The sequence below is a fragment of the Catharus ustulatus genome, chromosome 14, assembly GCF_009819885.2.
Source record: "Catharus ustulatus isolate bCatUst1 chromosome 14, bCatUst1.pri.v2, whole genome shotgun sequence".
NCBI lineage: Eukaryota > Metazoa > Chordata > Aves > Passeriformes > Turdidae > Catharus > Catharus ustulatus.
This window is the reverse complement of record NC_046234.1, coordinates 14491354-14515322: the sequence shown is the minus strand read 5'-3', so window position 1 is coordinate 14515322 and position 23969 is coordinate 14491354. Positions and strand designations below refer to the sequence as shown.

Here is a 23969-nt window from a genome sequence, read left to right as displayed (position 1 = left end):
AGCTGCTGCAGTGTGACAAGTAACTCTGCCCTGCAGTCACCTGAGATTGCCTGGAAGGCTTCAAAGAGGTGAGTGATCATCTGGGTCAACTTTTGAAAATGTCACCGCAGCTAATGGGGGTGTAGGAAGGACAATGTTAAAACTGCAGACAGAAAGCACTACCTCAAGTGACTACAACAGGCAGCACTGCCTGCTTCTTACATTTACCCCATACAAAAGCTGCAACACCTGCTCTTCCATGGCAGTAAACCTGCTCTGAACTCTACTGGCAGTGTGGGGTGGGTTTATGGTGGAGGTTTATTGGACTAGCTCAGTTGGTTAATAATGCCAGGGTTGAGGGCTCAATCCCTATATGGACCATTCACCCAAGAACCATCCTTGTAGGTCCCCTCCAACTCAGAATATTCTGTGATCTCTCCTCCTCCTCACATGCACACAGGCAGGGAGAGCCAACTTCCACTTAGAAGGAGTTGTGAACTCGGTGATAAACTGTGCTTTGTCAGTTTGCTGCAACAGAAGGTTCTAAAAAATTGATCTGTTTCTGTTTTGTCCAAGGCCTTCCCTTGAGTTTTCTCAGTTTGAGGAAGAGTTGGTGCTCACACCCCTCACACCACAGGCTTCTCCAGAGCCTGTCCCAAGTGTTCCTCACAACCCCTGCTGGAAAGGAGACCTCTGCCACTGATGCTCCACTTGGCCCAAAACACATTACATTGGAGGAATTTTGGCTGCATGCTCTTTATGGAATGTGTGAAATTCAGCTCCTAGCCATCTGCTGTTCTGCTTGGGGCCAGCACCCAAAGCCCAGTCTGCAGAGCTGGAGGAAGGGCAATTTCCCTGTTCTGCTGCCCTGAAGCAAGGGAATACATTTAAACTCACTCCTTTGTCTCAGTGCAGGCCCAAAACATTTTTTAATATATTTTTTAACAAGTCAAAGAAGGGAAAAATAAAATAAAGACTTATTTCTTCATTCTTATTTCTTGTGCCATAGTTTCTAAAATTCCCTACAACTAATGGGTTTGGAAACCTCTGGTTTGCAGCAGCAAAGTGAACCAGGCTTGAATCCAAGCAAAGATCATCCATATTCAGAGTATTCAACAGTCCTCTAGCCCCTCACCAGGCTTAATGAAGTGTAATGAAAGAAAAATAATGAGCTTTGTCCTCACTGCCAAAGGAAAAGGCAGCTGGAAATATGCAGGGGCTTGATATGAATTGAACATGATTAAGTATGTGATAACCACTGTTCTGAAGAAAATGGTGCTGTTATACCTAAGGAGCCCGCAGCAGTTCCTTGTAATTAGAGCCACTTAGCTGGTTTAATTGCCTCTGAAAGCCACCCACAACAGACTGCTTTTATGCTCTTTCCATTTTAAAACCAGGCATAGAAATATGGAAGCATTAACCTGCAGCCATTTGGGCAATGGGGATTCAGGGGAGGGAGCTGGACAGGTATTTCATAGGGAAAGGCTCAGTACTTGACCACAGGGTGATGGGACTGGGATGTGTGGGCACACACAGGATGATGTTAGGGTGGTATGTGTGGGCACAGCTAGTCCTGGAAGATGGCTACCACAGCCCACAGGTGAGCTACAGAACTCTGGTCCCACCACCCACTCCAAGAAAGCCCCCAGAAAAGAGCAAAAGGATGTGTCACAGCAAGGCTGGCAGTGAGGCACAGCTCATCATGGTCCTTCATGGGGTTCTCACAGTGGTGTGCAGTGCCCTGATTTTGTATCCACCCACTCACTCATCAAAAACAGCAATCCAACTCTAAATTAACAATCTTTTTTCTGTATTCCTCATTGATTCACAAAACTGAAAATATTATCTTCCTCGCCTTCAGATTAATTACATTAGTGGTTCACAGTTTCTTGGGAGACAATTCCCAACTCGGTTCTGGCAATGGAGCAAGACTGGAGTCTGGCCTAAGCTACTCTGCTGGGTAAGAAGAAAACATCCCCTCTCTTCCTGGGGGAAGGAGAGTATTCCAGAAGGACCTTTTTTAATCATTACTTGTCTCCAGTCAGTTCAAGGGGTCCTTGGATTCTCCTGGATTTTCTTTACAGCGGGCTGAGGAGAATATAAGAAGAGGTCAGGGCTCCAGCTTTCCCTCCTTAGCTTCTAGAAGTACAGTGCACAATTGAAATGATGCCCCAAAATCTTTGTTGTGGACAAGGATCCAGCCCCTGCTCCGAGCACACAGCCCAGTGTTTGCACATGGCTTTCAGAGACCAGAATTCTTTTGAGACATGAGTTTGAATCCATCGTCCAGGATGGATCTCCGATTGCGCCGTAACCTCCTTTGCTTCTCGAGATGGATGACTGCTCCCAGCAGGACACCAGCAGCCAGGAGCAGCAGGACTCCTACAACAGCCAGGGCGATGACTGTGGCCTCTATCTGCTCTTGGCTCACCTTAGATCCAAAAAACATCAGCTTCTGGGAATCATCCTCATCCTGAAGAGGCAACCCTGAGAGACAAACAGAAAGGTATTTTCAACAAGAGCCACAGTAACAGAACTGAAAGGTTGCAAGAAATGCAACAAAGGAGCATTAGGAAAACATGGTGCAAAGAAGTGGAATCACCATCCCTGAAAATTTTCAAAAGATGTGTAGATATGGAGCTTAGAGATGTTTCAGTGGTAGACATGACAGTGCTGAGTTAATGGCTGGACTCTATAACCTTAGAGGACTTTTCCAGTCTTAATGATTCAATGATTCAAAGGAGGCCCCAGTGCCATCCATCTGTCACATCCTCATCCCTGAGCCCACACAGAAATTTGAGATTTCCCTAACCTGCTCCAGCTCAGAACCAGACAGTGTCTCAGGGGTGTCCATCCCACTGATCCACTGCTGTTCCCAGCACAAATGATGTGTCCAGGTTGGGGCTGCTGCAAGTTCCCCCAGTCCACACTCCCTGTGCCCATGGCTGCTGTCCTACACACCACTGAGTGCAAACAATCAGCCATGGCCATGGGGAGTCTCCAAGATCCTGAGCTTGCTTGTGCCTCCACACAGAAGCAGCAGCCACCCCCTGAGAAAAGGGGCTGTCTGCTCAGAAAAGATTTCTGCCTGGTGAAAATACACAAGCTGGTATCTGCACATGGTATAAAACCAAATTATTTAATATTGCCACTACTGCTCTCATATCTCCTACTCCTCCTCTGGTTTGTCCATTTTGAGTGAGGAAAATGTTGAGGAGAAAATGACTGAAATAACAGTGGAGAAAGCCTGCTGAGTTGTAAGTAGGTGGCTGCATTTGTAGGTGACCTGAACTGGCCCTCAAATCAGCTCAGCTGAACTTCCTCACAGCAGCTGAAAAATGGAGTTGAGAAAAGATGAAAAATCAGGAAAATAAGCCACCAGTGTACATTACTCAGACTTCTACCACAGAAAATTTCAAAGGGATCATATCTACTACTGCCCTTCTCCCTGTGCTGCTCGACCAAATGTCTTCTCACATCTGTCCTTTACAGCACCCAAAAAACTCCAGACATGTGCTGGGGCTCTTTTCTCAGAGGAATATCAGAGTAGGAGGCAGATGTGCTTGTTTCCATGCTGACTCCATCCCTTCAGCTTGTAGAGATGATTGTGAACCTTCCCTAAACCAGAGTCACTTACAGTCCAAAGAGGGAGGCCAACCCATCGCAGGTATCCTCCTCCAAATCTCTGCCAGTACCTAAGCTCATACTCTGAATCTGAATCCATACATAGCAGGCACAACAGGGTGTGAGGTTACCAACCTTTTCCACCTAACACAGGCAAACAAGCCTAACCAGCCCAACTTCCTTGTTTCTATCAGCAGAGGACAGATTGGTGTCCTCCCTGTTATCTACTGAAGCAAAGCCTCACACCAAGGCACTGCCAGGCAGAGTAGGTGCTGTGTGTTCCTCCCTCCCCTTACACAGATCCAAACCTCTGTGTTGCTCAGGGATCTGCCCTCTCCCCTTGCCACAGACAGCATTTGGCAGTGCTGTCACCATACCTGGGATGGCAGTCAAGTCTTCTGGCTCTGGCTCTGACTCTGAAAGGAAAAAAAAGGAGGGTGAGAAGGTGTTGGGCTGAGCAGGCAAAGGTCAGAACAAGGCACATCTGGCAAGGATCAGATCCAGAGGCAGCATGGTTTTCCAGGACTAGCAGGCTGTCCTTTGTCCTGTCCATGTTTTCCCTCTCTACATGAACAAGAGAATTTTTGTATGACCTGCTTCAAAGGCAGCCCCAGTTCTAGTGCACAGCCCTTTCCAGCCTTCAAAAGGGAAGTGCTGAGGGAGAAACAGAGATGGTCCTGGCACTGGGCACCCACAGCTGAAACACTGGGGTATTCACTGGTTTGGTAATGCATCTAAAACCACATCACCATAAGGGCTTCCACTGTAGCCAAACCCAGTCCTGAGAGTCACTCACCTCTGAGCACCTTCTAGTTCTCAGTAAGAGCAATTACTGGCTGAGAGCTGAGCATGGCAATTCAGACACAAGCTAAAAACCAAACTCAGAATAACAACATAGGCAATGTAAACAACAGAAAACAATTTGTTTTTAGCCCCAGCTCCAGGTATTACCATATTTAAAGGGAAGATAATAATTTAATAAGTAATTATCTACTCCATTAACCGGCTTTTTGTAGTATGTAAGAGAGTTGGGGTGCAAACACTCAGAATTTCACAGCAGCAGCAGGAAGTGCTGCTAAATGTTTACAGTGAGAGCTCCCTACCTCCTCTGGGCAGAACAGTGAAGAGGATCTCCATGCCAGCATGGATATGGTCAGACACGTGACAGTGAAGCAGCCACGTCCCAGGGTTCCCAACCAGCATCTCCACCATTTCAAAGGTCCCAGGGAACAGATCCACAACATCTGCTCTGTAGCTTTTGCCATTCTGTCAGAGAAGGGAAGCCATCAGCTGCAGTGTTCAATGCATCTCCTCAGGAAGAAAATGCTGCCAGTGTTGCTGGGGAATCACTTCAGCTTTTTAATGCTCAAGAAAACCCAAAGCTTTCAAAAAGCAGCTCCAGGGCTGCAGCTTGGAAAGCAAGCAAGCAATCTGGTAATGCCTAACCCTAACAAGGATTAAGATGGACATCTCAGCACAACACAGGCTGAGGAAGTCAGACTGGAATGTGTAAAACTACATCTTTTTCTTAGCTGGATGAAGCTTCTGTGGAGTCATTAAAAAACATTGAAATACAGAGTCAAGTAGAAGTGCTGATATCAGTGGTCAGTATCTGCTTTACCATCAGCAGATGTTCTCACCTTGTATATGAAGGTCTCAGCATGAAAATGGACTGTGTGGACATCAACCTCGTGCCCCATTCCCAGCAGGTACCAGTTCACCTTCTCTCCTTGGTACATGGTCAGCCCAGGCAAGGTGGCATAGAGCCTGCCATTGATTGCTGTGCAGGGAATAACACAGAGGGGAAAAGGCTGTCAGTGAAACTGAATGGTGCTGCACCTCCTCAGAGGAAGGCAGCAAATTAGAGGCTACAAAGCTCACACAGCACCCAATGTATCAGCAGTTAGTGGCCCCCACAGGACAGTCCCCTCAGCTCAGCTACTTATCCACTCTGCTCACAGCCAGGACAAGTGACTTGCACTCAAGGCCATGCTGTAGCTCAAATAAATCTCAAAAACTACCTTTGCTGAAAACCTGCAGTGAGCCAGCAGAAGTGGTTGCTTCTAGAAGTCAAAATGCATAAAAATGGCATTTTCAGCCCAATGATGGAGAAACACATATATACCTACATACACATAAATGAAATGTCCTTGATGACCACTGAAAAGGGGTAAATCCTGCCAGTGGGCAGCCCTGTGTTGCTGTGCCTCAGGCTGGCCACATACACCACACTCCAACCACTTGTAAATCCCTGCATGACCGGATTTACCTCTCAAGCAGCACAGCTGGAAGGAATCCTGCTGTGACTGCACATGCAGGAAAGGAATCAAAACATGAGTGAGCTGAGCTGACTGCTATGGCACACACATGGAGACTTTCATGCTTACATGACAACAGAGGGAATAAGATGGAATGAGGCAGGATCTGAGGGCAGAGCACCAGGTTTCTACTCCCAGGTCTGCCCTGGGCACTTTGTGTAGCCAAAAACAAGTATCCAACTTCAGCATGCAGGTTCTGCTAGCTGTGATACTGGGTTAACAATTACACCTTCATGGAAGTGGACTTGGAGAGTCCTTATCTCACCCATACAAAAACCAGCAGTAATGACACTACACAGAACTCTTCAGTATTCTTATCTCTACAACTGTCAAGGGACCTGTTTTGCTGAAGGTATCTAGATATAATATGGAGAGAAAGTAACATAAATAACAGCCTAATTTAAACAAATTGTTCATCCTTCTATGGTAGAAATAACCTAAAACAGCAAAAACAACTGAGCCACATCTTGCAGCCACATAGCTCAGAAACTTAATTTGAAGTCTAAAATACTCTGATGGTCCCTGAGACAAACAATTAAATTTGTCTGACAAGTTAATTTCATGTTTGATTTTATTTCCTCTTCTGAGTCACTCAGACACATCAGAGATTAACCTCTCTGGCCTGGATGTTGCTATTTCTCCTTACAGGAATAGCCACAATGATCAGCCTTCACTGCAGATCAAGGATTTGGGCTGTAGGTGTGCTGCAGTATTGAGAACAGACAGTTTAATTTTGTTTGTGCCACTGATAATGGAAAAGGATGAGGACATTGACCACAAGCCAGGCTCCCTACTTAGAGAGGCTGCAGAATCAACACCAACATTACCGTGCATTTTGTTGCTTTCCACAAATTTCTCATCCAGCAGGTCGATCTCCCCATGATTTCCCTTACTGAAGAGTTCCACATTCTCCTCCAAGTACCAGGACTGATTTTCATCAAAAACCAGGAAGAGCAGAGCAAACTCCCTCTTTACATCCTTCCTGGCCCCACTGGACCGCAGGGCCCCTCTCCGGCAGACCTTCAGGGGCCCGACCAGCCCACTGTACATATCCTAGTCAGAAGGAAGGAGAGCTCTGAGGCAAGGACCTTCTCACCCTCTTTTATGCACAGTTCTTTGCCTTTCAGCAATCATTTCCTATTCCCACACCACCCCACTTAAAACAACCAGTGCTGCTGTGCAAGTATTCTTGTTGGAGAGCATCAGCCACTGAAGCACAGGAACAGAAACTCTACGTGCTCTTAGAAATGCAAATCCAAAAGTCATAAATATGGATGGTATCAAAGTATTTTCCACTCAGTGACTTCAAAAACATCTGCAACTTTAGATAAAAAGGCCATTATTTCTGGGTTGAATGCATTGGTTTATTACAGGATCCTCCAGGTTGTTGCCCTGTGAAATCAGTGCTATGACACTTCTAGCAATCTGCCTGCTTTATTCATGATGTTTATTTTGTACAATTTCTGCCTTTTGTAGATTAGCCCTATGGCTCTCACCAGTAGAAACCATGATCAACTGGGAGATTGCCTACAAATAACTGGAGGAAGGTTAGTAGCAAGGAAAGATGGTGGAATTATTTTATGAAGGTTTGTTAGGAAAAAATAAGGACAGACACCAGGACAAATTCAGATGATTTCCTGTCCAAGGAGAAGACTGGACATGTTACCAGATGATTTTCCACCTCTTGGCTGGGCCAACCCACACTGTTTTCTAAATGGGTTAAAAAACTTGTCTAATTAGGCTTTTCTGGTTATAACTTTCATGTTACCTTTACTGGGTCCACTGCAGAGTAGTAGATCCAAGGAACACAGGCTGAATCATTTGGCCCTGGACCAGATCTCTCGGGAACTTCCCACCGGTATGTCACAATGTCACCTGAGGGACAGAACAGCACCGTACACCAGGTGACACCCCCTCACTAAGCAGCAGCAAAACCAAATGGAAAAAGAAAATCCTGTCTCCAAAGCCCAATTTCAATTCTGTATTTTCCAGATATTGCATCTGCCTTCCTCAAACACAAAGCAGGGAGGAAGCTCCCTTCTCAGAACAAGACACAGGGGTCACAGGATGTACACACTGTCTCTGGTACCAGCACAATGCAGGTTTATCTGCTGCTTTCAAAACTGGACCTGACCATGGAAATGACCATGGAAGCTCATTCAGATGGAGCTTAAGACAATCTTTCTTCTCTTTGAAGTGAATTTATGATGCTGATTCAAAATGATGGGGTTTAAAATCACCCTTTTTTCTCATTAGCAGCCCATTTCACAAAGATTGGGCTGACAGCCTGACTGTGGCGAGTTAGAGGAGACCAAAACTTAAATACATAGGCATCTGGATCATGGGACAAAGTGGCCATTTCAATCAGATGCCAGCAAAGAATTGTGCATTTCTCTTATTTCATACTCTTTTCATACTATTGAGGTCAAGCAGCCCAAAGAAGAGGCTCCCCCATCCCAGGACCGGCTGAGCAGTCACCTGCTATCACCTTCCCCTTCCCACAGAGACCACACTCAGTGTGGGGGGTAAGGCTGCACACAGAAGAATGTCCTACACATGTCCCAGAGCTGCCATGCCCACACAAATGGTATCACTAAAACTGGACCTGAAAGACCAGTTACTGTCCAGTTCCAGCACTCTGCTGTAACAAAGCCAGGGCATCTGAGACTGCTTAAGGAAACCAGTCTGGCTCTGGGATAAAATCAGCTGTGAGCCCACACAGGAGTGCAGCTAGAGACAGGGACCTACCAGGGTTTGCCACCTGGGGATGTCCAGCCTGCTGCTCCAGCACCCCGTGTGCATGGACAGAGTAGGGTCGCGAGGCGTTGTTCTTGAACACGATGTTGAGAATATCGCCCACTTCCGCCCACAGAAAAGGGCCTTGAGACAGGAAGAGTGCACTCTGAGACCAGCAAAATCCATCAGCACATCTCCTGGGATATTCCCACCCCTCTCTCAGTATCTTCTCCCCAAAAATATTACCCTATAATATTTATGATGTTCCCCTTCCTACTGTTCTTCTCTACCTCCCAAAAAGAGAATTGGATGTCAGTCCCAATTGAAATATAGGAAACTGGACTGATTTTCACAATAAGGACAATGAAGGTGGTTGCACATCTTAACTGGGCCCAGCACAGCTAAGGCTTGATTTCTGAATACTGTTATATTAAATGTCACATGTTGATCACCCCTTGCTATTGATTTCAAAAAATGTGGTAATATTCAACTGAGCCTGACAATGTCACAAAGCTGCAGCCTATTTTGAGTGGTAGATGCTGCCTCAGCCTGGCTGCCCTGACATCACTCACAGCCTTGGCTTCATAACACTAGTTCTGTCTCCACAGACCTCCTCTAGTCAGTGCAAAATGCTCCTCCACTTCCCAAGGCTGCCTGCTTTTGCCCCAGAAGCATTTCTCACAGCTACAGATTTTCCCCTCTATTTCTCAGGCCCCCCTCCAGAAGTCAGTAGTTGTTTCAGTGCCATAGTCAGAGAAATGCAGCTGTGAAACATGCTTTGCCCAAGCCATGACAGAACACTGGTGCAAAGGCAAGTAGAAAAGCCCAGGCTTTCCTACAAGCTGTGCACAGGACTCTTCTAACTGCTATCTCCAAGGTGGCAAATGCAGGAGTAGGAGACAGCCCCAATTTCTCTGCACTTACGTACACAGTAGATGCCTAAATATCCAGTGAGCCTTCAGATCACAGCTGTGAGCCACTGCAGCTTTAGAGCCCCAGTCCCATTGGTGTGTGAGAGGAAGGTGAATGCTCTGCACACATCCTTACCCAGTATCCCCAGGTGTTCATCACGGCTTATCCTGGCCTTGGGGGTTTGGAAAGTGCCATCTGTGTACTCCCTGTAAACTGCTTTCTTGTACCTGGAGCCGAGCAGTCCGTTCTCGTTGTTCAGAAACACGTCAGCATAGCTGAGAAATGCAGAATGAGTGCTGAGATAACCCAAACCTCATGGGGAACAACCAACCAGCTTGTGTCAGGGGGCTCACAAGCTGAAAGGGCTCCCAGAGCCAGCCTGGGCTGCAAAGGAGAGCATGATGACACAGAGGGCTGTGCTCCCAGCAGCAGCACCACCAGCACATGCACCAGGTCACAGGGTGGCCGAGATGCCCAACAGGCTCCACCAGGGTGTGCTGGGACATGCCAGGCCTCCCCAGAAGGTGGGCTGTACCTCTGTGCAGAGTGGTTGTGCCGCTCCCTCTCCCAGCTGCGGTCGGGCGCGTAGTCCCACACCACCTCCTCGGCCGCGATGTAGAACGTCCGCACGCCCGTGTAGCGACGGGCAGAGGCACTGCCTGCCCTTCCACACCTGGAAACGTTGTACTGCTGCCTCATCCCAGACTGGTAGTGATTGCTCGTCTGGCAGTAGATCTCAAAAGTCCCTGAGGGAGGCAGGATGAACAAGGAAATCAGTGGCTTTTGAAGATTCCAGGAAACAGCTGCTTCCCCGACCGGTGTCAGTATGTGCTTGGTGTATCTCTGTGGTGCTTAGGGGGCTTGGCTGCCACAGGCCATTGGAGAAATCAAGCAGGAATGGCACAACAAAGTCCTACACATAAATCATCTCAGGAAGCTTTCTTACACAATAAGCACCTGCAGCACAGCTCACCCTGTAAGAGTTCATACCATGCTAGAGAATCCGCCACAGAAGCAAAGAGCACAGTGGGAGACTCTTCCATCTGCCCAGTCAGCTGTGCAGGCACTCACCACTGTGATCAGGCTGCATGAAGGCAGTGGCAAATGTGTGGGGGAACAGGCTGGCTGAATCTCTCCGCATCCCGTTCATCTCCATGGTGTTTCCCTGAAACACAGCTCCGTGCACGTCTGCTTCGCTGCCCAAGCCCAGGAGGTGCCAGGACACTTTGTCTCCTTCACACACGTCCAGCCCAGGCAAATTACCAAACATAAATCCATTGATGGCTGGAAAGGAGAAAGCAATTAACTCTCTGCAGGCAGCTGTCAGCCAGGAGATTTTGAGCATAGAGCTTGTAGGACAGGCCTGCCAGTCAGAAGGGTAACTTGCTTGTAATTCACCCCTGAATATACTGAGAGCACACTTCTGCAGACAGCTGTGCTGCTGCCTGTCCATGTCTCACTGGTGCCTCCAGCCTGGCTTGATTCCAGACCAACACCACACAGCCCTTCCAGCCCCCAGCTCAGCCTTTAGGTGAACACCAGCCTGTGCTCTGCAGGTTCATCCCCACTGTCATAGAGCAGCATCCAACCATACCATGCATCCTGTTGGATTCCTCGAAGCCATCATCCTTTTTCACAGATGTCTCTTCCATCCTCAAGTAGTACTTTATGTTGGCATTTAAATACCAGCTGAGGTTCTCGTCAAACACATTGAAGAGAAGATAAAATTCTTTGTCGATCCCTTTCTGTAATTACAATGATGGCTGTTAACTTTTAAAACACAACAATTAACTATCCTTAGAGTTAAAGCTGTTTTGCATGGCTCTTGTATTCCCCTTTATTTTAAAACATAGCTCATTGAGGGACAGGACTCTGTCCCTTTACTTATGTTGAGCAGTCCTCTTTTATTTCACAAAAGGGACCACTAGGCCTGGATTGGAGATTTTATAATTAACCAAAATCATTGGGAGTGTTAATTCTCCTAAGACATGCACTCCAAAGCATGGTACTTCCCCACTAAAAGAACATTGTGATGGTGTCCAGACTCTCCCACTGGTGTCACTGTCCCCAGCAGCACACAGGCAGCCAGCCTGCTCAGAAGGTGAGCCAATTCCCAGGCTGCAGCACACAGGTATAGCAGTGCCCATGCACCTTCCACAGTTAAGCATTCATTACAGGTTTGCCTGAGATTAAGGAGCTGGAATTGCCACTCCAGGTAATTATTCCCTGTCTTACATTTACAAAGGTCTGTCTCTTGTGCTTACACCCTTCCAATACCTTCCCATGTCTATCATCACAGCTCCTTCACCTCCAGGGCTCTGTGTATTTCCAATTTGCTCAGCAGATCCACATTTTCACCCAGGGCAGCACACTAACTTCTTCTGCACTCCTGATTTAGTCACAGGGTGACTAAACTGCCCCCACTGACTTGAGCTCCCCCAGGAAGGCTCTGAGGACAGCAGTCACCAGATCTGCCACCGCTCCCTGAGCCACGCTGGACAGCAGTGGGGGTTTGATTTGCCATCTGTTGTCTTTCACAACAAGGCTCAGCTCCTCTGTCTGGTACCACTCCAGGTATCTCAATTTACTGTTTTCCCTAGATTTACTGCCAGGAACAGACTACTCCTGAGTGACATTCCAAGAGGAAGTTCTGGCTGCCCTTCCAGTTTCACCTCTCCATCAAAAGCACAAGACTGACATGGATTTTCACATGCTTTTTGTAGCCAGCTCTGCTTGAAAATTAACTTCTCTGGCAGAATAAATGAGGCTCACCAAAACCTCAAAGCATTGTTATCACCCAAGCAGAACACCTGGAAACAAAAATGTCTTTTCAGTGTTTCTAGGACTGCAAGGACTATTCCACGTGCCTCTCTGAAAGCAGCCTGCTACACAAGCCTCAGGACAAGGGTTACCAATAAGGTAACTCTTCCAAGGTACAGTTGTTCAGCCAAGTTTGTCTGTGAATTAAAAACAGAGCTCAGGAACTATTCTGAGGGCAGCTCTTGAGAGCCCAGAACACTACTGGCCTTTCCCAGGCAAAACCTGGGCACCAGCTCTACCAGCATTAACTTGGCCAACAACAAGGCTTGGATTTGACTGTCCCAGACTTGCACTACTGCACATTTGTTTTTAATATACTCCCTAATGTTTAGCTGATGCTTCCTTTCTCTACATGAAAGCACAAACTTGGTAGGAACAGGGAAGCAAAACCCCTTTACCTGCTTGTTGTTTTCATCCAAAGTGCCTGACTTGCAGATGAGCAGAGGCCCCACTAAGCCTGAGCTGGAGTCTTTGACAGGATTCACAGCTGAGCTGTACATCCAGGTGAGGCAGGGAGGGTCACTGGACGTGGGCCCCACGTGGCTTGGCACAGTCCAGCGGTACGTGAAGTTGTGCAGTGGTGCCACAGAAACCCCACTCTGGGACAGGCCTTTAAAACAGGGATTACAGGGTTATTCCCAAGTCTCTGCACAAACTCAGTTACACACTCTCACCAGCTACTTTCAGAGCAGGCTTTACTTCATCCATGTCAACCAAACAACCTCTGAAGGGTGATGGGGGTGTACTCAAGAAAAGGGATGCACCAACCATCATGGTACCACATCCCTTCTGATTCCTTCCCATAGGACACTCCATGTGGCTGGATGCTGAAAGGCCAGGAGGCTTTGTTAAAAAACGTCACCAGGATGGTGTCTCCAACTTCAGCTTTGATCACTGGTCCTAGAATATAGCAGAGAGAGCACATCAGCAACAGAGCATTTCCCCAGGCAAACCAAAGCAGACAGGCACCTTCCTCCAAAGCTGCAGGGCCAAAGATGAGAGGTAGCAATGGCCTGGCCTTGCTGCTGCTGAAGGGAACTCAGGGGAGCAGGGGCTAGCAAGGATTGTCTGAAAGCAGTTTGGGTCTACAGAGAACTTAGAGAGGCATCACACCTTCACACAGGGAAGTAAGAGAACAGCCAGATGTGCTGGAATGCCCTCTGGAGAGGCCCATGTCTCTCCCCCACCTACATAAACTACCCAAAACACGCGCCTCAGATGTGAGATGCTCCAAGCCCACCAGAGTCTGTAAGCCCATGACCTAGGCCAGCCAGAGAGGAGCTATGAACTCTTACCATGCCTGTCCCCAAGCACTCATTCAGGAGAGAAAGCTCTCTGAGAACGTGGAGTTTGCAGCATGCCTTGAAAGGGCTTAGTAAAAAACACATAACCAGGAGCTATAGCTGTGACCTGTTCAGCTCTAGCCACACGTACTACACTGTGTCCCTCAGCTCTTTCCTCTAGAACACCTTCAGAATGACCCCTGAAGTGATTCTGTACATTCTACTACCCTGCAGCTTGGCCTGTTCCCTTTCCTCTCAGTTGTGAAGCACCTCTTGTGCCCCTCCCTACCCCTAAAATGAGCCAGCAGATACAGCCACCTGGCACTCCCAGCATCAGCATCCTTCTCACAGACACTGACAGGATTTGTGTTCCTGGATAATTCTCACCAAGTATTCCAAGGTGTTTCTCTTCTGCTGATTGCTGCTTTTCCTCACGGAAGCTCTCATCAGTATATTCCACGTACTTTGCTTTCCAATAGACACCTCCAATTCGGTAGAGGCTACGCTTGAAATACTGCTCAGCAGGACTAAATGCAAAAAGCAAATGTCAGGACATGTCATAGAAAAATCAGCCCCGTTCCCTGCTCCCACTGGCAAGGCCAGCATCTCCAAATCAAGCAGTATTTCAGACAAGGACAGCATCTCTAGTTTGACTCTGCAAAGCTTTTTTGCCCTTACAGACTCATCCACAGTGTGATAAGGGAGCACCTGTGGCACACAGCCCTCTCCCAGGTGAGATCAGCCTCACTACACAGGATGTGTGAAGGAATGAACAAAACTGCAGTGCAGTCAGCGGGAAGGCAGTGCTAGAGCTCCTCTTCAGAAGCTGGGGACAGCCCCAGTCACAACTAAAATAAACAGCTGTAAAGGTATTTATTTCCTCCACTACCACCCTCATCAAATATAAGTAACAAGCCTTGGAGGAGAGGTAGTGCAGTTACAAGGCCAGCTCACAGGTCTAAGGTCTGCAATGCTTGCTGCATGGCATTGAGTAAATAATTAACCACTCTACATTTCCTCTTCTCCATCTGAATGAGTTATATCCTCTCCAACAGATTATGAGGGAAGGGAAGTAATCTCAATGGAAGGAGAAGAATCTCCTTCAGTTAGCCAAAGAATGAATGGGAAGTCTCTCAACTGCTCTGCCAGTCACCTGACCGTGGGATGGAGCGCTGCCATCCAAGTCCTTGTATCTGATTTCCTAGAAATTGCTCCTGCAGCAACACCAGCCTGAGGCCCATCTGCAGGCCCGCTCTGCCACCCTGTGTCTGCTGCACTAGGGGCTTTTTGAATCATTTCTCAAATAGATAAATCTGTTCCTAGGCTCCTAATCACAGCAAGCAGAAATTAAGCCCAGAGACAAATGTAGCAGTTTATATCTGGTGCCACACAGCATTCTCATGGGAAGGCCCCAAGGCACCTGTACTGCTCTCAGTGCAGTCCAGCTACAGGAGATGGGGTGATCAGCCTCCCCAGGAAATATTCCCCATGTGAGCAGCAGGCATGTATTTTGAAAAGAAAGAAATTCCACATTTTCCTAAGCATCCTTTCTGATACCAGGCAGACTCCCCAAACACTGGCCAGGCCCAGCAGCCTCTCACTCACCTGCCTGTGTCACTGAGCTGTTTCCCAGTGAGGCGGTCGAGCGCCGAGGGTGCGTAGTCCCACTGCACGTCCTTGGCAGCTATGAAATATTTCCGAACTCTCCCTTCCAGGCTGGGCGCCTCAGCTTGCTGAGAACAGGGCCGGACTTCATAGAGTGCCCCCATCCCAGCTGGCCAAGACATGAAGGTGGACATTCATTTAGCCCCTCCAGACAGCCTAATGGGCAGTCCCACCTTCCCTCTGCTGTCCCAAAAGGCACAGGGATGGGAGTGACTCCACAGCAAGGAGTTTTTTGTCAGTGAGCAGAACTTCTGACCTTAGATACTGGATGCAATGGAAATATGGACAGAGTGAACAGAGTCTTCTGCTCTGCTCCTCAGATCTATCATGCAAGTGCCTCTTACAGGAACCAGAGCTCTTAAGGCACTGCCTCATCTCAGCTTTCAGCTGTACCAAACATCAAATATCACACCATGGCACAAGTCAGCCCCACCTGACAAAGCTGCCCTGCACATTAGTAACCAGCCCACTCCAATTTTTACAAGACAAGGTTATCACCCACTCATCTGGAGACATTTTTCACTGTTCCCAGCAAACTGTACATCATGTACATCAAAGAGAGAGGACACAGAGTCCAGGACCTATTCCACCCTCTGCCTTACCTTGTATGTGATCGTTGACCTGGCAGCTCAGCAGCCATCTCCCAGGGTTCCTGGGGATCATATCTGCTGTAACAAAAGTGGCTGGGAAGAGGCTGGCCACATCTGTCCTGTGACCCCGGATTTTGAGTGTCTCTCCATGGAAGAACGCTGTGTGAACATCAATTTCATTGCCCATCCCAAAGAGGTACCATGCAACAAAATCTCCAGCACACATCTTCAGCTCAGGGAGGTTGCCAAACACATAACCATTAATAGCTGTAAAACCAAGCAAGCCAAAATTAGAGAGCAGAAAAAGGGTCTTCAGAGTTCCTGCCAGCAGGCAACAGCATAGACATAACAGAAGGATGGACCTAACCAGAGCTCCTCCTCCTCTTCTGCTTTGGAGAGCCCAGCTCCACAGCTCATTACTAAAACAAAGGGTATAAAAGCTCACTCAAGCCAAAGATAAAACCAAAACAATACTTTCATTTTCTGGAGTCATTGCCCTGTCCCTGAGATAGTGTTTGCTAAGCACATGATCACAGAGCAAATCCTGGAGCACTGACACTCCTGAGTGTCTCAGCAGACACACTGGCCTCACACAGGTGACACTGACCATGCATTTTGTTGCTCTCCTGAAACTCCTCATCTTCTTTGTCTACAGAGCCCGGATCTGTGCAGAATGATGCAATGTTGTCATCCAGGTACCAGCTTAGGTTCTCATCCACCACACTGAACATCAGAAAGAAATCAACATCCACATCCCAGCGTCTTTGAGAGCTGCCAGTCAGCATTCCTGAGGTGAGAGAGGAATGAAAATCACTCATGCAGAAAATCATATATCAGACAAGAGATCAGAACTCCAGCAGCAGAGTAAATCTTGTCTTATGAGTTGGAGACATGCTTTCCCCCCATCCTCACAGCTCACCACAGAGCAGCAAGCTCACCCTTTTCCAGCATACCCCTGCCCATACAGTTCTCTTTCCCAAGCAGCTCTGCCACTGCAGGCCTCAACTACAACACCTTCACACTTCTCACTCCTGCTGAAACCAACCACCATGTTTTTCATGCACAAACCAGATCTTGGACAAGAGTCTTGCTTTTAACGTGGATTCAAGCAACTCTCTTGGATCAAGAGCCCTGCAAGCTCAGTGCCCAACCACTAAGATAATGGCAATGCAATGACCAGAATCCAGCTAGAACCCAGACCTGTCCTTTCTAACCAAGCTGCATTTCCCCCTGAAGCTGGGAGCTGCACACCAGAGGATCTTCACACCTATCCTTATTCATGCCACCACAAGACCTCTATATTATGGAATTGCAGGCCTCAGCTGCTTTCTCTTGGTGTTTTTACCCCTTTTACATGTAAGCAAAGGCCCAATTAATCCAGATGCAATGTCCCTTGGTGCATCAATGTGAGAGTGGTAGATCCAGGTCAAGCAGTTTGGGTCATCATCAGTTGGACTGTGATCTTCAGGGACAGTCCAAGTATAGGTGTAATTCTTCCCTGGGAAAACAGCATCATCCTTCTTCTGATCCTGGGGGGACATATCAGGATACAGGGATCCTAGAACAATTGAGCAATCACAACATCCATTCAAGTAGAGCCAAGATGCCCATACATGTCACCTTATACTGAGCTGAGACTCACCATCCCAAGGCTGAAATAGTGCTTAATCATCACTTCCTCAAAGAGGCACTGAGGCACAGAGCCACTGTAAGGCAACTTGCCCAGTAAACAGGTCAGCACAGAGTCAGCAAGATTATTTCCATTCTGCTTAGTGCTGCTTTGCCTTCAATTCTGCACTGTGCCCTCACAGTCAGTCTTTCTACAATTTCTAGAGTTGATCAGTGTTTTGGAGGTTCTACAATCAAGAAACCCAGGCCCAGGTCAGGACTCCAGCCCCATGACCCTCCTAACCCAACACCTGATATCTTCACCAAACACCCAAAAGCAGTTGCCTTCTAGCTGGGGCTTTATGGACATTTCTCCCCCATGCATACTCCTAAGTTCCCAGTGAGAAAAATCTGTCTCCATGATGGCAATAGCTCATTTACCTTCAGAGTCCTTCTCGTAGAAAACACCATGAGGATGGATTGTATACGGTCGCGTAGCAAAATTTTTTAGGTGTACTTTAATGGTATCCCCCACTTCTGCTCGGATGATAGGCCCAAGGAACCCCAGCCAGGCAGGCTTGGGGATCTCAGTGGTGTACGTGGAGTCCGTGTATTGCTTATAGACAGATTTCTTGTATGTGCTTCCCACCCTGTCTTTCCCAGACTGCAGGAATTCTGAGGCCTGGCTGTTGAAGTCAAAGGGAAAGGCACTGTGAGTCATCATTATACACAACAGCTGGTCAATACTGCAGCAGAGTGATGGTTCTGATGCCTAGAGGAGCTGGAACAGAGGCTACAGAGAGTTAAGGGGAATAAAATGGGTATTTATTGAGAGGCTTCAAAGGCCACACCCTGGCAGTACCAATCATGGCCCTGCCTGGATGGCTCCAAGATGGGAGCAAAAGAGGGCTTGGTCATGAGATCTCACACCTTTTTAGGTTTTAGTCCATTTGCATGCAAGCATCAACTGTCCAATTGATAGTCTCAAATTGTGAGGTTTCATCCTTTGTGCTTGCTTCCTGGCCTGCCCTCCTCTTTCCATGTTGTTTATGCTTAGGGCCTGAAGTTTGAAGAGATTGTCCTTGAGTCCCCAGCTAGAATAGGACTGGTTTGTCTTCACCACCCAGGCACAACAGAAAAGCACACCCAAGCAGAACAGAAAAACTTAGAACTTAGAGCATCAGTGACACTCCAATTTCCAGGGTACAGCCAAAAGCTTTGGCATTAGAGGACCCTGGATACTCCAAGCCACCCATGCATGGCCACAACCTCAACCCCAGCTCTTCACCAACAGACAAAGTGCACCCTGAGCTGTGCCCTGCAAATAAGAAATGGGAAGGACAGTGCTTCCCAGACAATCCCATGTGGGTGTTGCAGGGAGAACCTTTCTCATGCCTCCTTCAGCCTTCACTGGGCTCTTCAAAACTCTCTTTGATTCCTTTGTGGCATTTCCAGCTAAATCACAAGGCAGGTAGAGTGGAGTCCTGAGCTCTCTGGCCAAAATTTGAAGAGTGAAAGATGATTTTCTACTTAACAGTTTCCAAATTCCTTCCAGAGTGGTAGATAAGTCAGGCAGGTACGTACCCAGCACGTAACCAGCTTCTCGAGTGAAAACCTCATAGTGGTACTAAAGTTTAACTTACAAGCATATTTGCTCTTTACGGTAATTCTTAATAGATAAGAGATGAATCACAGTCCAGGTATTAGTGGAACCAACCTAAACGAGAACCAAGGTCACTCCCCTCACTTCCCCCTTCGGATTGATCACCCACAGCAGCAGAGCAGCCCTGGAAGGGAGGTAAACTCTACTGCACATCTCAGAGAATGAGCAGTGCAGACCCAAATATTAAGCACTGGCCTCATCATTCAAAAACAGGCAGGGCTTGGCTCTACAAGCTATACAATCCAGAGTTCAGCTCTTTGCCAAGTCATTTCTGCAGCCATTACCAGCAAAGAGTTTAAGATAATTCACACTTTGTTTGCCTCTTTTCCCCACACAGTCTATTTCTTCCCAACAAAAAGTGTTCTTGACATAACTTGTTACCTCTATCAATCATATCAACACCTCATCCCTTTCTAATTGCCAGCACTTTTATTTCTGCAATCATTGTACAAATAGGTCCCATTAAGTAATTGTTTGCAGTGACAAAAGTTTTTAAATAGCTTTTAAGTTCAGTGGCCCTGAATTTTATTTCCTTCTCTTCATGAAAGAAACCACACAAAATCCACTGCATTCATTATCACTTTAGGAGTCAGTGGTAACATCTTTATTAACCCTGAATTTTGAGGTGAACTTATTTACATCTACAACATCTTTATTAACCCTGAATTTTGGGGTGAACTTATTTACATCTATACAGCATCTCCAGAGAATAGAGACTTCTCCATGCTAAACTGACAGACCTTGATGTTTCTGTGCACCCTTCCTGTTCTTGCTTCTGAAGGTGCCTTAACCTGAGTGCTAGTTATTATGGAAGGGTAAAGAATTGAGAGCAGGTCAAAAAATACCAGCTATTTTCCACAGAAAATGAGGGCAAGGGAAAAAAAGCACAAATGCCTTTAAAATTCTATGGAAACCTTTTTAATAACAAAACAAACCACACACACAAAAAAAACATTGACCAAAGAAAAAGGCTTAATGTTTTGAAAGCTAAACGCAAAACACTGTTTGTGTAGTAACTCAAACCAATTATTGCAGTTTCCAGATTTAGTTTTGCAAGAAAAACAAAAATGTTTTTTAAACAACCCCTAAAATCCCATGCAGGAAGTCTCATTAAGGCTTGAAATTCCACCGAAACAAAAACAAGTTGGCTCTGTGAAGTCATTTATAAAAAGATGAAAAGTCATCATGCTTCAGGATAAACAAGCAGATCACCAGCTGGAACTAAGCAAAATGAAACTCCAGGGCAGAGCATTGCAAAATCTGGCTGATTTTAGAACAATGTGTTCTGTATCTGCTCTATTTTCTGTTCCGTGTTTGTTTTCCATACACTTCTCTCCAGCGTATGGGCTCTGGACTCTCCAGACCATCCCTTTTCCCACTGACACAGGTTTTACCACAGGAGCATAAAACAAGTTAAACATTAAGCTCATAAAGATCAGAATCTACGGGAGTGTGTCTCTTGCTTGCTCAGATGCCCCAAAATACTTGTATTAAATTACACATCAAACGACAGCTTAAAGCCAGCCCCAGACTAAATTCTGCCAGAAGGGAACGTACCTGTTACTTGCAATAACCTGGTTAGCAAGCACATTCTTCCCTGTTGGAGCATAATTCCAGTCCACCTCATGGATCCCCAGGTAATAGACTCTGATGACACCCCCAGCAAGTGTGGGTGACAGCATGGGCATGCAGAGCAGCAACCACCAGACTGATCCCATCACAGCCTGAAGGGAAGGCGCTTTTGGAACCTTTTTGGGAAACACAAAAAGAATTAAACAGAATATGATCATTTGGTTTGAAGGTGCTGGACATTTTGAGAAGGTATGAAGAAATCAGGGGTAAGTATTATTGGGATCATTACTGAAGAAGGAAATCACTCTGTAACAAAATTGACACACAAGGTGGATGGAGATCATGCCTTGTTAATGAGTCCCCAATACCAAATGAAATGCTCTCATAATAATTTAATTAGCTTTTTTTCACTACTGCTCACATTCCAAATCATCTTACAGGTCTAAATAGAAAGCTCAAGGAAATAGTCCTGAGTAAGTATATGCATATTTTAAACTTTCACCAAGAGCTCTCCATTCAAAGTCATCTGAGGAAGTATAATTTAGTCACTATGAAGTAATTTTAAATTTTCATTTCTTTAAAATGGCTCTTAGGGAGCAGCTATCTGTAATCTAGGAGTACATCTCAAATGAGCTGCACAAGGTTTTTTCTTTCTGTTTCATTATTTTCCCCATGATTTTGATCAATAAGTAGCTTACTCATAAAACTTCCAATTGACACCAAGCTTGTTTCAATATGCATTAGAAATATTCTAAACAGAGTTGGGAAAAAGTTGGGGAAACTGTCAGAAATTATCATAACACACTTGTGTGAATATAGGCTCAAAGAACTGCATGAAGGAGAAGCTGTTGCAATATGGGGCAGTAGAATTACACCAAAAGATAAGGAAGGATTAAAGCGCATTTAAAAATCACGTGAAAACGACTACAACAGTTCTCACACAATGATACCCTTTACAAAGCTGGATGTAGCCAACAAACAAACAGCCCCTAAATGAGATACTGAGATACAGCTCTTGAGACATGTAACAGCAACTCAGATTTGCAGAGAAACAGAAAGCAAGAGAATGAGAAACATGACCTAGCAAGAAACCTCAGAAGAATCCATTTTCCTTTTCATAAAGGAATGGTGACACAGCACCATGGCAAAGGTTGGTCATAGAGAGACTGACATTATTTATTCTTACTCTCTTTGTAACAGCAACATGAATGTAAAAGGATTTTCTGCAGCAAAACTGGATATTCTGAAAGCCTTCAGCCAGCACAGCATTACACAGAGCTGCTTTGAAACCTCTTCTAACATCTGATACCCAACAGACATGATACAACCCCAGCACATGGCAATGGACTGAACACCTTCCAAAGCTTCACTTACTGATTTCCAAACATGCTCTGCTATTCTGAGAAACTAATAATAATCAAGTATTGCTGTTTCCAGACAGTCATTAAATTGAACAAAGTTTGGAGACACCTTCTTTCCCTCTTTTCTCAGAAGGAAGCTGTAGGGATCTCTAAATCTGAGATGTTTTGGATCCATCAACACAGTACAGCTCTGCTCCAGTGGCTCCACCAGCCAGTCCCCTTCAGAAGCTCCTGGTCATACGCCTGATAAGCCTCAGATACAGAACAGCCCCTTCAAAGTGGCTTCAGCAATGTGGGAACAGCAGCACACTGGCTCATACCCACCCCTACACACCACTCAGTCACCGACTTATTCCCTGCTGCTGTTCACAGGGAGCTAAAATACCTTTTTTTACTCGCTCTGTGCCAACATGAACTCAAAGGAAGGAGTTTGGAAAACCATACCTGTGCTGTTTCAAAAGGCAGGAGTGACAGCAATGTGGAAAGAAACAGCAGCACCGGTGCTCAGCCTGGAAGCTGCCAGCCGGGCAGCACACACCCCGAGGGAAGGGCAGCGGGATGCTCCTGACTCAGCCCAAGCTGTGGCCTTTCTGTCTGCTCGGGACAAAGTTCGCGGGAGCTTCCGGCACCCAGGGTGGCTCCTCAAGGCCCGGGGCAGGGCTGGGCTGTGCTGTGCGTGCTCCATCCCCACGGCTTGTGCGGGAGAACAGCGGCTCTGGAAGCGGAGTGTGAAAAGCCCAGGGACAAACCCGCGGTGCAGAGCCCCTGCTCAGCGCAGCCAGCGGGACAGGCACGCACAGCCACGAGCCGGGGCATCCCAAGGGTCTGTGCTGTGCTCTGCCATGGAAGAGCCCAGGACAAGGCTTAGGGACAGCCTGCACAGAGTCCCACCCGGACTCTGCTTGCACACACCTCCGGGGTAATCCTAGCAAAAATATCCCTGAATGCAGATGTAGCTGATGACACAAAGTCTGTGCTCACATTCGCAGTAACTAATCACTATTTAGTTACTCGACTGTCGCAAGGTGAAATTAGCTAAATTAGTTTCAAAAGTTTTTGTTTTGAATTTTTCATTGATATTAATATTTGCCTTTAGGAAAAAAAAAAAGAAAGCAAGCCAAAACCAACCCAAGTTTTATATTACATCCATCCCTGAACCTTGTACTTTACAGCAGAATCCTCCCCCAGGACTGCCCTTTACCGGGTCCCCGACAGCACAGGAATCGCGAATGAACGGAAATCAGATTTCAGGCGGGGTGGTGGGACCCAGGTCCCATCTGATCCAGGCGGACGATGCAGGGACAATTCCCCGACACCCGAGTGCAGGGAAAGCACAGCCCGAGAGCGAGGGGGAAGCGCAGGAGGAAGGCAGGAGGAGGACGGCTCACCCCTTACGTGCGGAGCGGCGGGGCTGCAGAGCGGGACGCGGAGCGCCGGCGGGGACCAGCCCGGGACGGACAAAGGGGCGCTGCCTCCGCGGGCTCACCGAGCCCGGCCCGGCCCCGCAGCGCCGACCGCGCCCGCTCCCGCCCACAGGGCGGGCCCGGCTGCTCCGCCCCGCACCTGCGGGAGCGCCCCGGCCCGGCCGCGCCTCGGCCGCGCACGCAGAGCCCGACCCCCGCCGTGCACCTGCCCGCCCCGCCCAGGGCTCGGCCCCCGGAGCGGGGAGCCCCGGGAAGGCGGGCGGGGGTGGAGGCAGAGCCGCGGCCAGCGGCACCCACCTGCTGGGCGGGACCGACTGCGGGACCGGGCGAGCCCTCCCTGGGGACCGCGCTACCGGGGGAGGGCGGCGGCTGCGGCCCCTTTAAATGCTTGCGGTGACGTCACGCGGCCGCGCG

General features: G+C 47.5%; 1 protein-coding gene across 4 annotated transcripts; it reads right to left on the bottom strand.

Moving 5' to 3' along the window:
* Positions 1–1768: 1768 nt before the first annotated feature.
* HEPH (hephaestin) lies at positions 1769–23948 on the bottom strand. 4 transcript variants are annotated; one of them, XM_033072187.2, is made up of 21 exons: positions 23853–23948; positions 20756–20946; positions 17977–18221; positions 17273–17485; positions 16535–16714; positions 15940–16194; positions 15278–15446; positions 14060–14199; positions 13158–13289; positions 12788–12999; positions 11164–11314; positions 10641–10853; positions 10105–10315; positions 9705–9844; positions 8670–8801; positions 7690–7796; positions 6749–6974; positions 5244–5383; positions 4707–4869; positions 3981–4019; positions 1769–2466 (listed from the first exon to the last, which is right to left on the bottom strand). In XM_033072187.2, the coding sequence occupies exons 2-21, from the start codon at positions 20914–20916 to the stop codon at positions 2222–2224; spliced, it is 3474 nt and encodes a 1157-aa protein (XP_032928078.1). In that variant the 5' UTR covers positions 20917–20946; positions 23853–23948; the 3' UTR covers positions 1769–2221. The 4 variants fall into 4 exon arrangements, with proteins under 4 accessions (XP_032928078.1, XP_032928079.1, XP_032928076.1 ...); XM_033072188.2 differs by lacking the exon at positions 23853–23948 and adding an exon at positions 23527–23616; XM_033072185.2 differs by lacking the exon at positions 23853–23948 and adding an exon at positions 23520–23608.
* Positions 23949–23969: the final 21 nt, after the last annotated feature.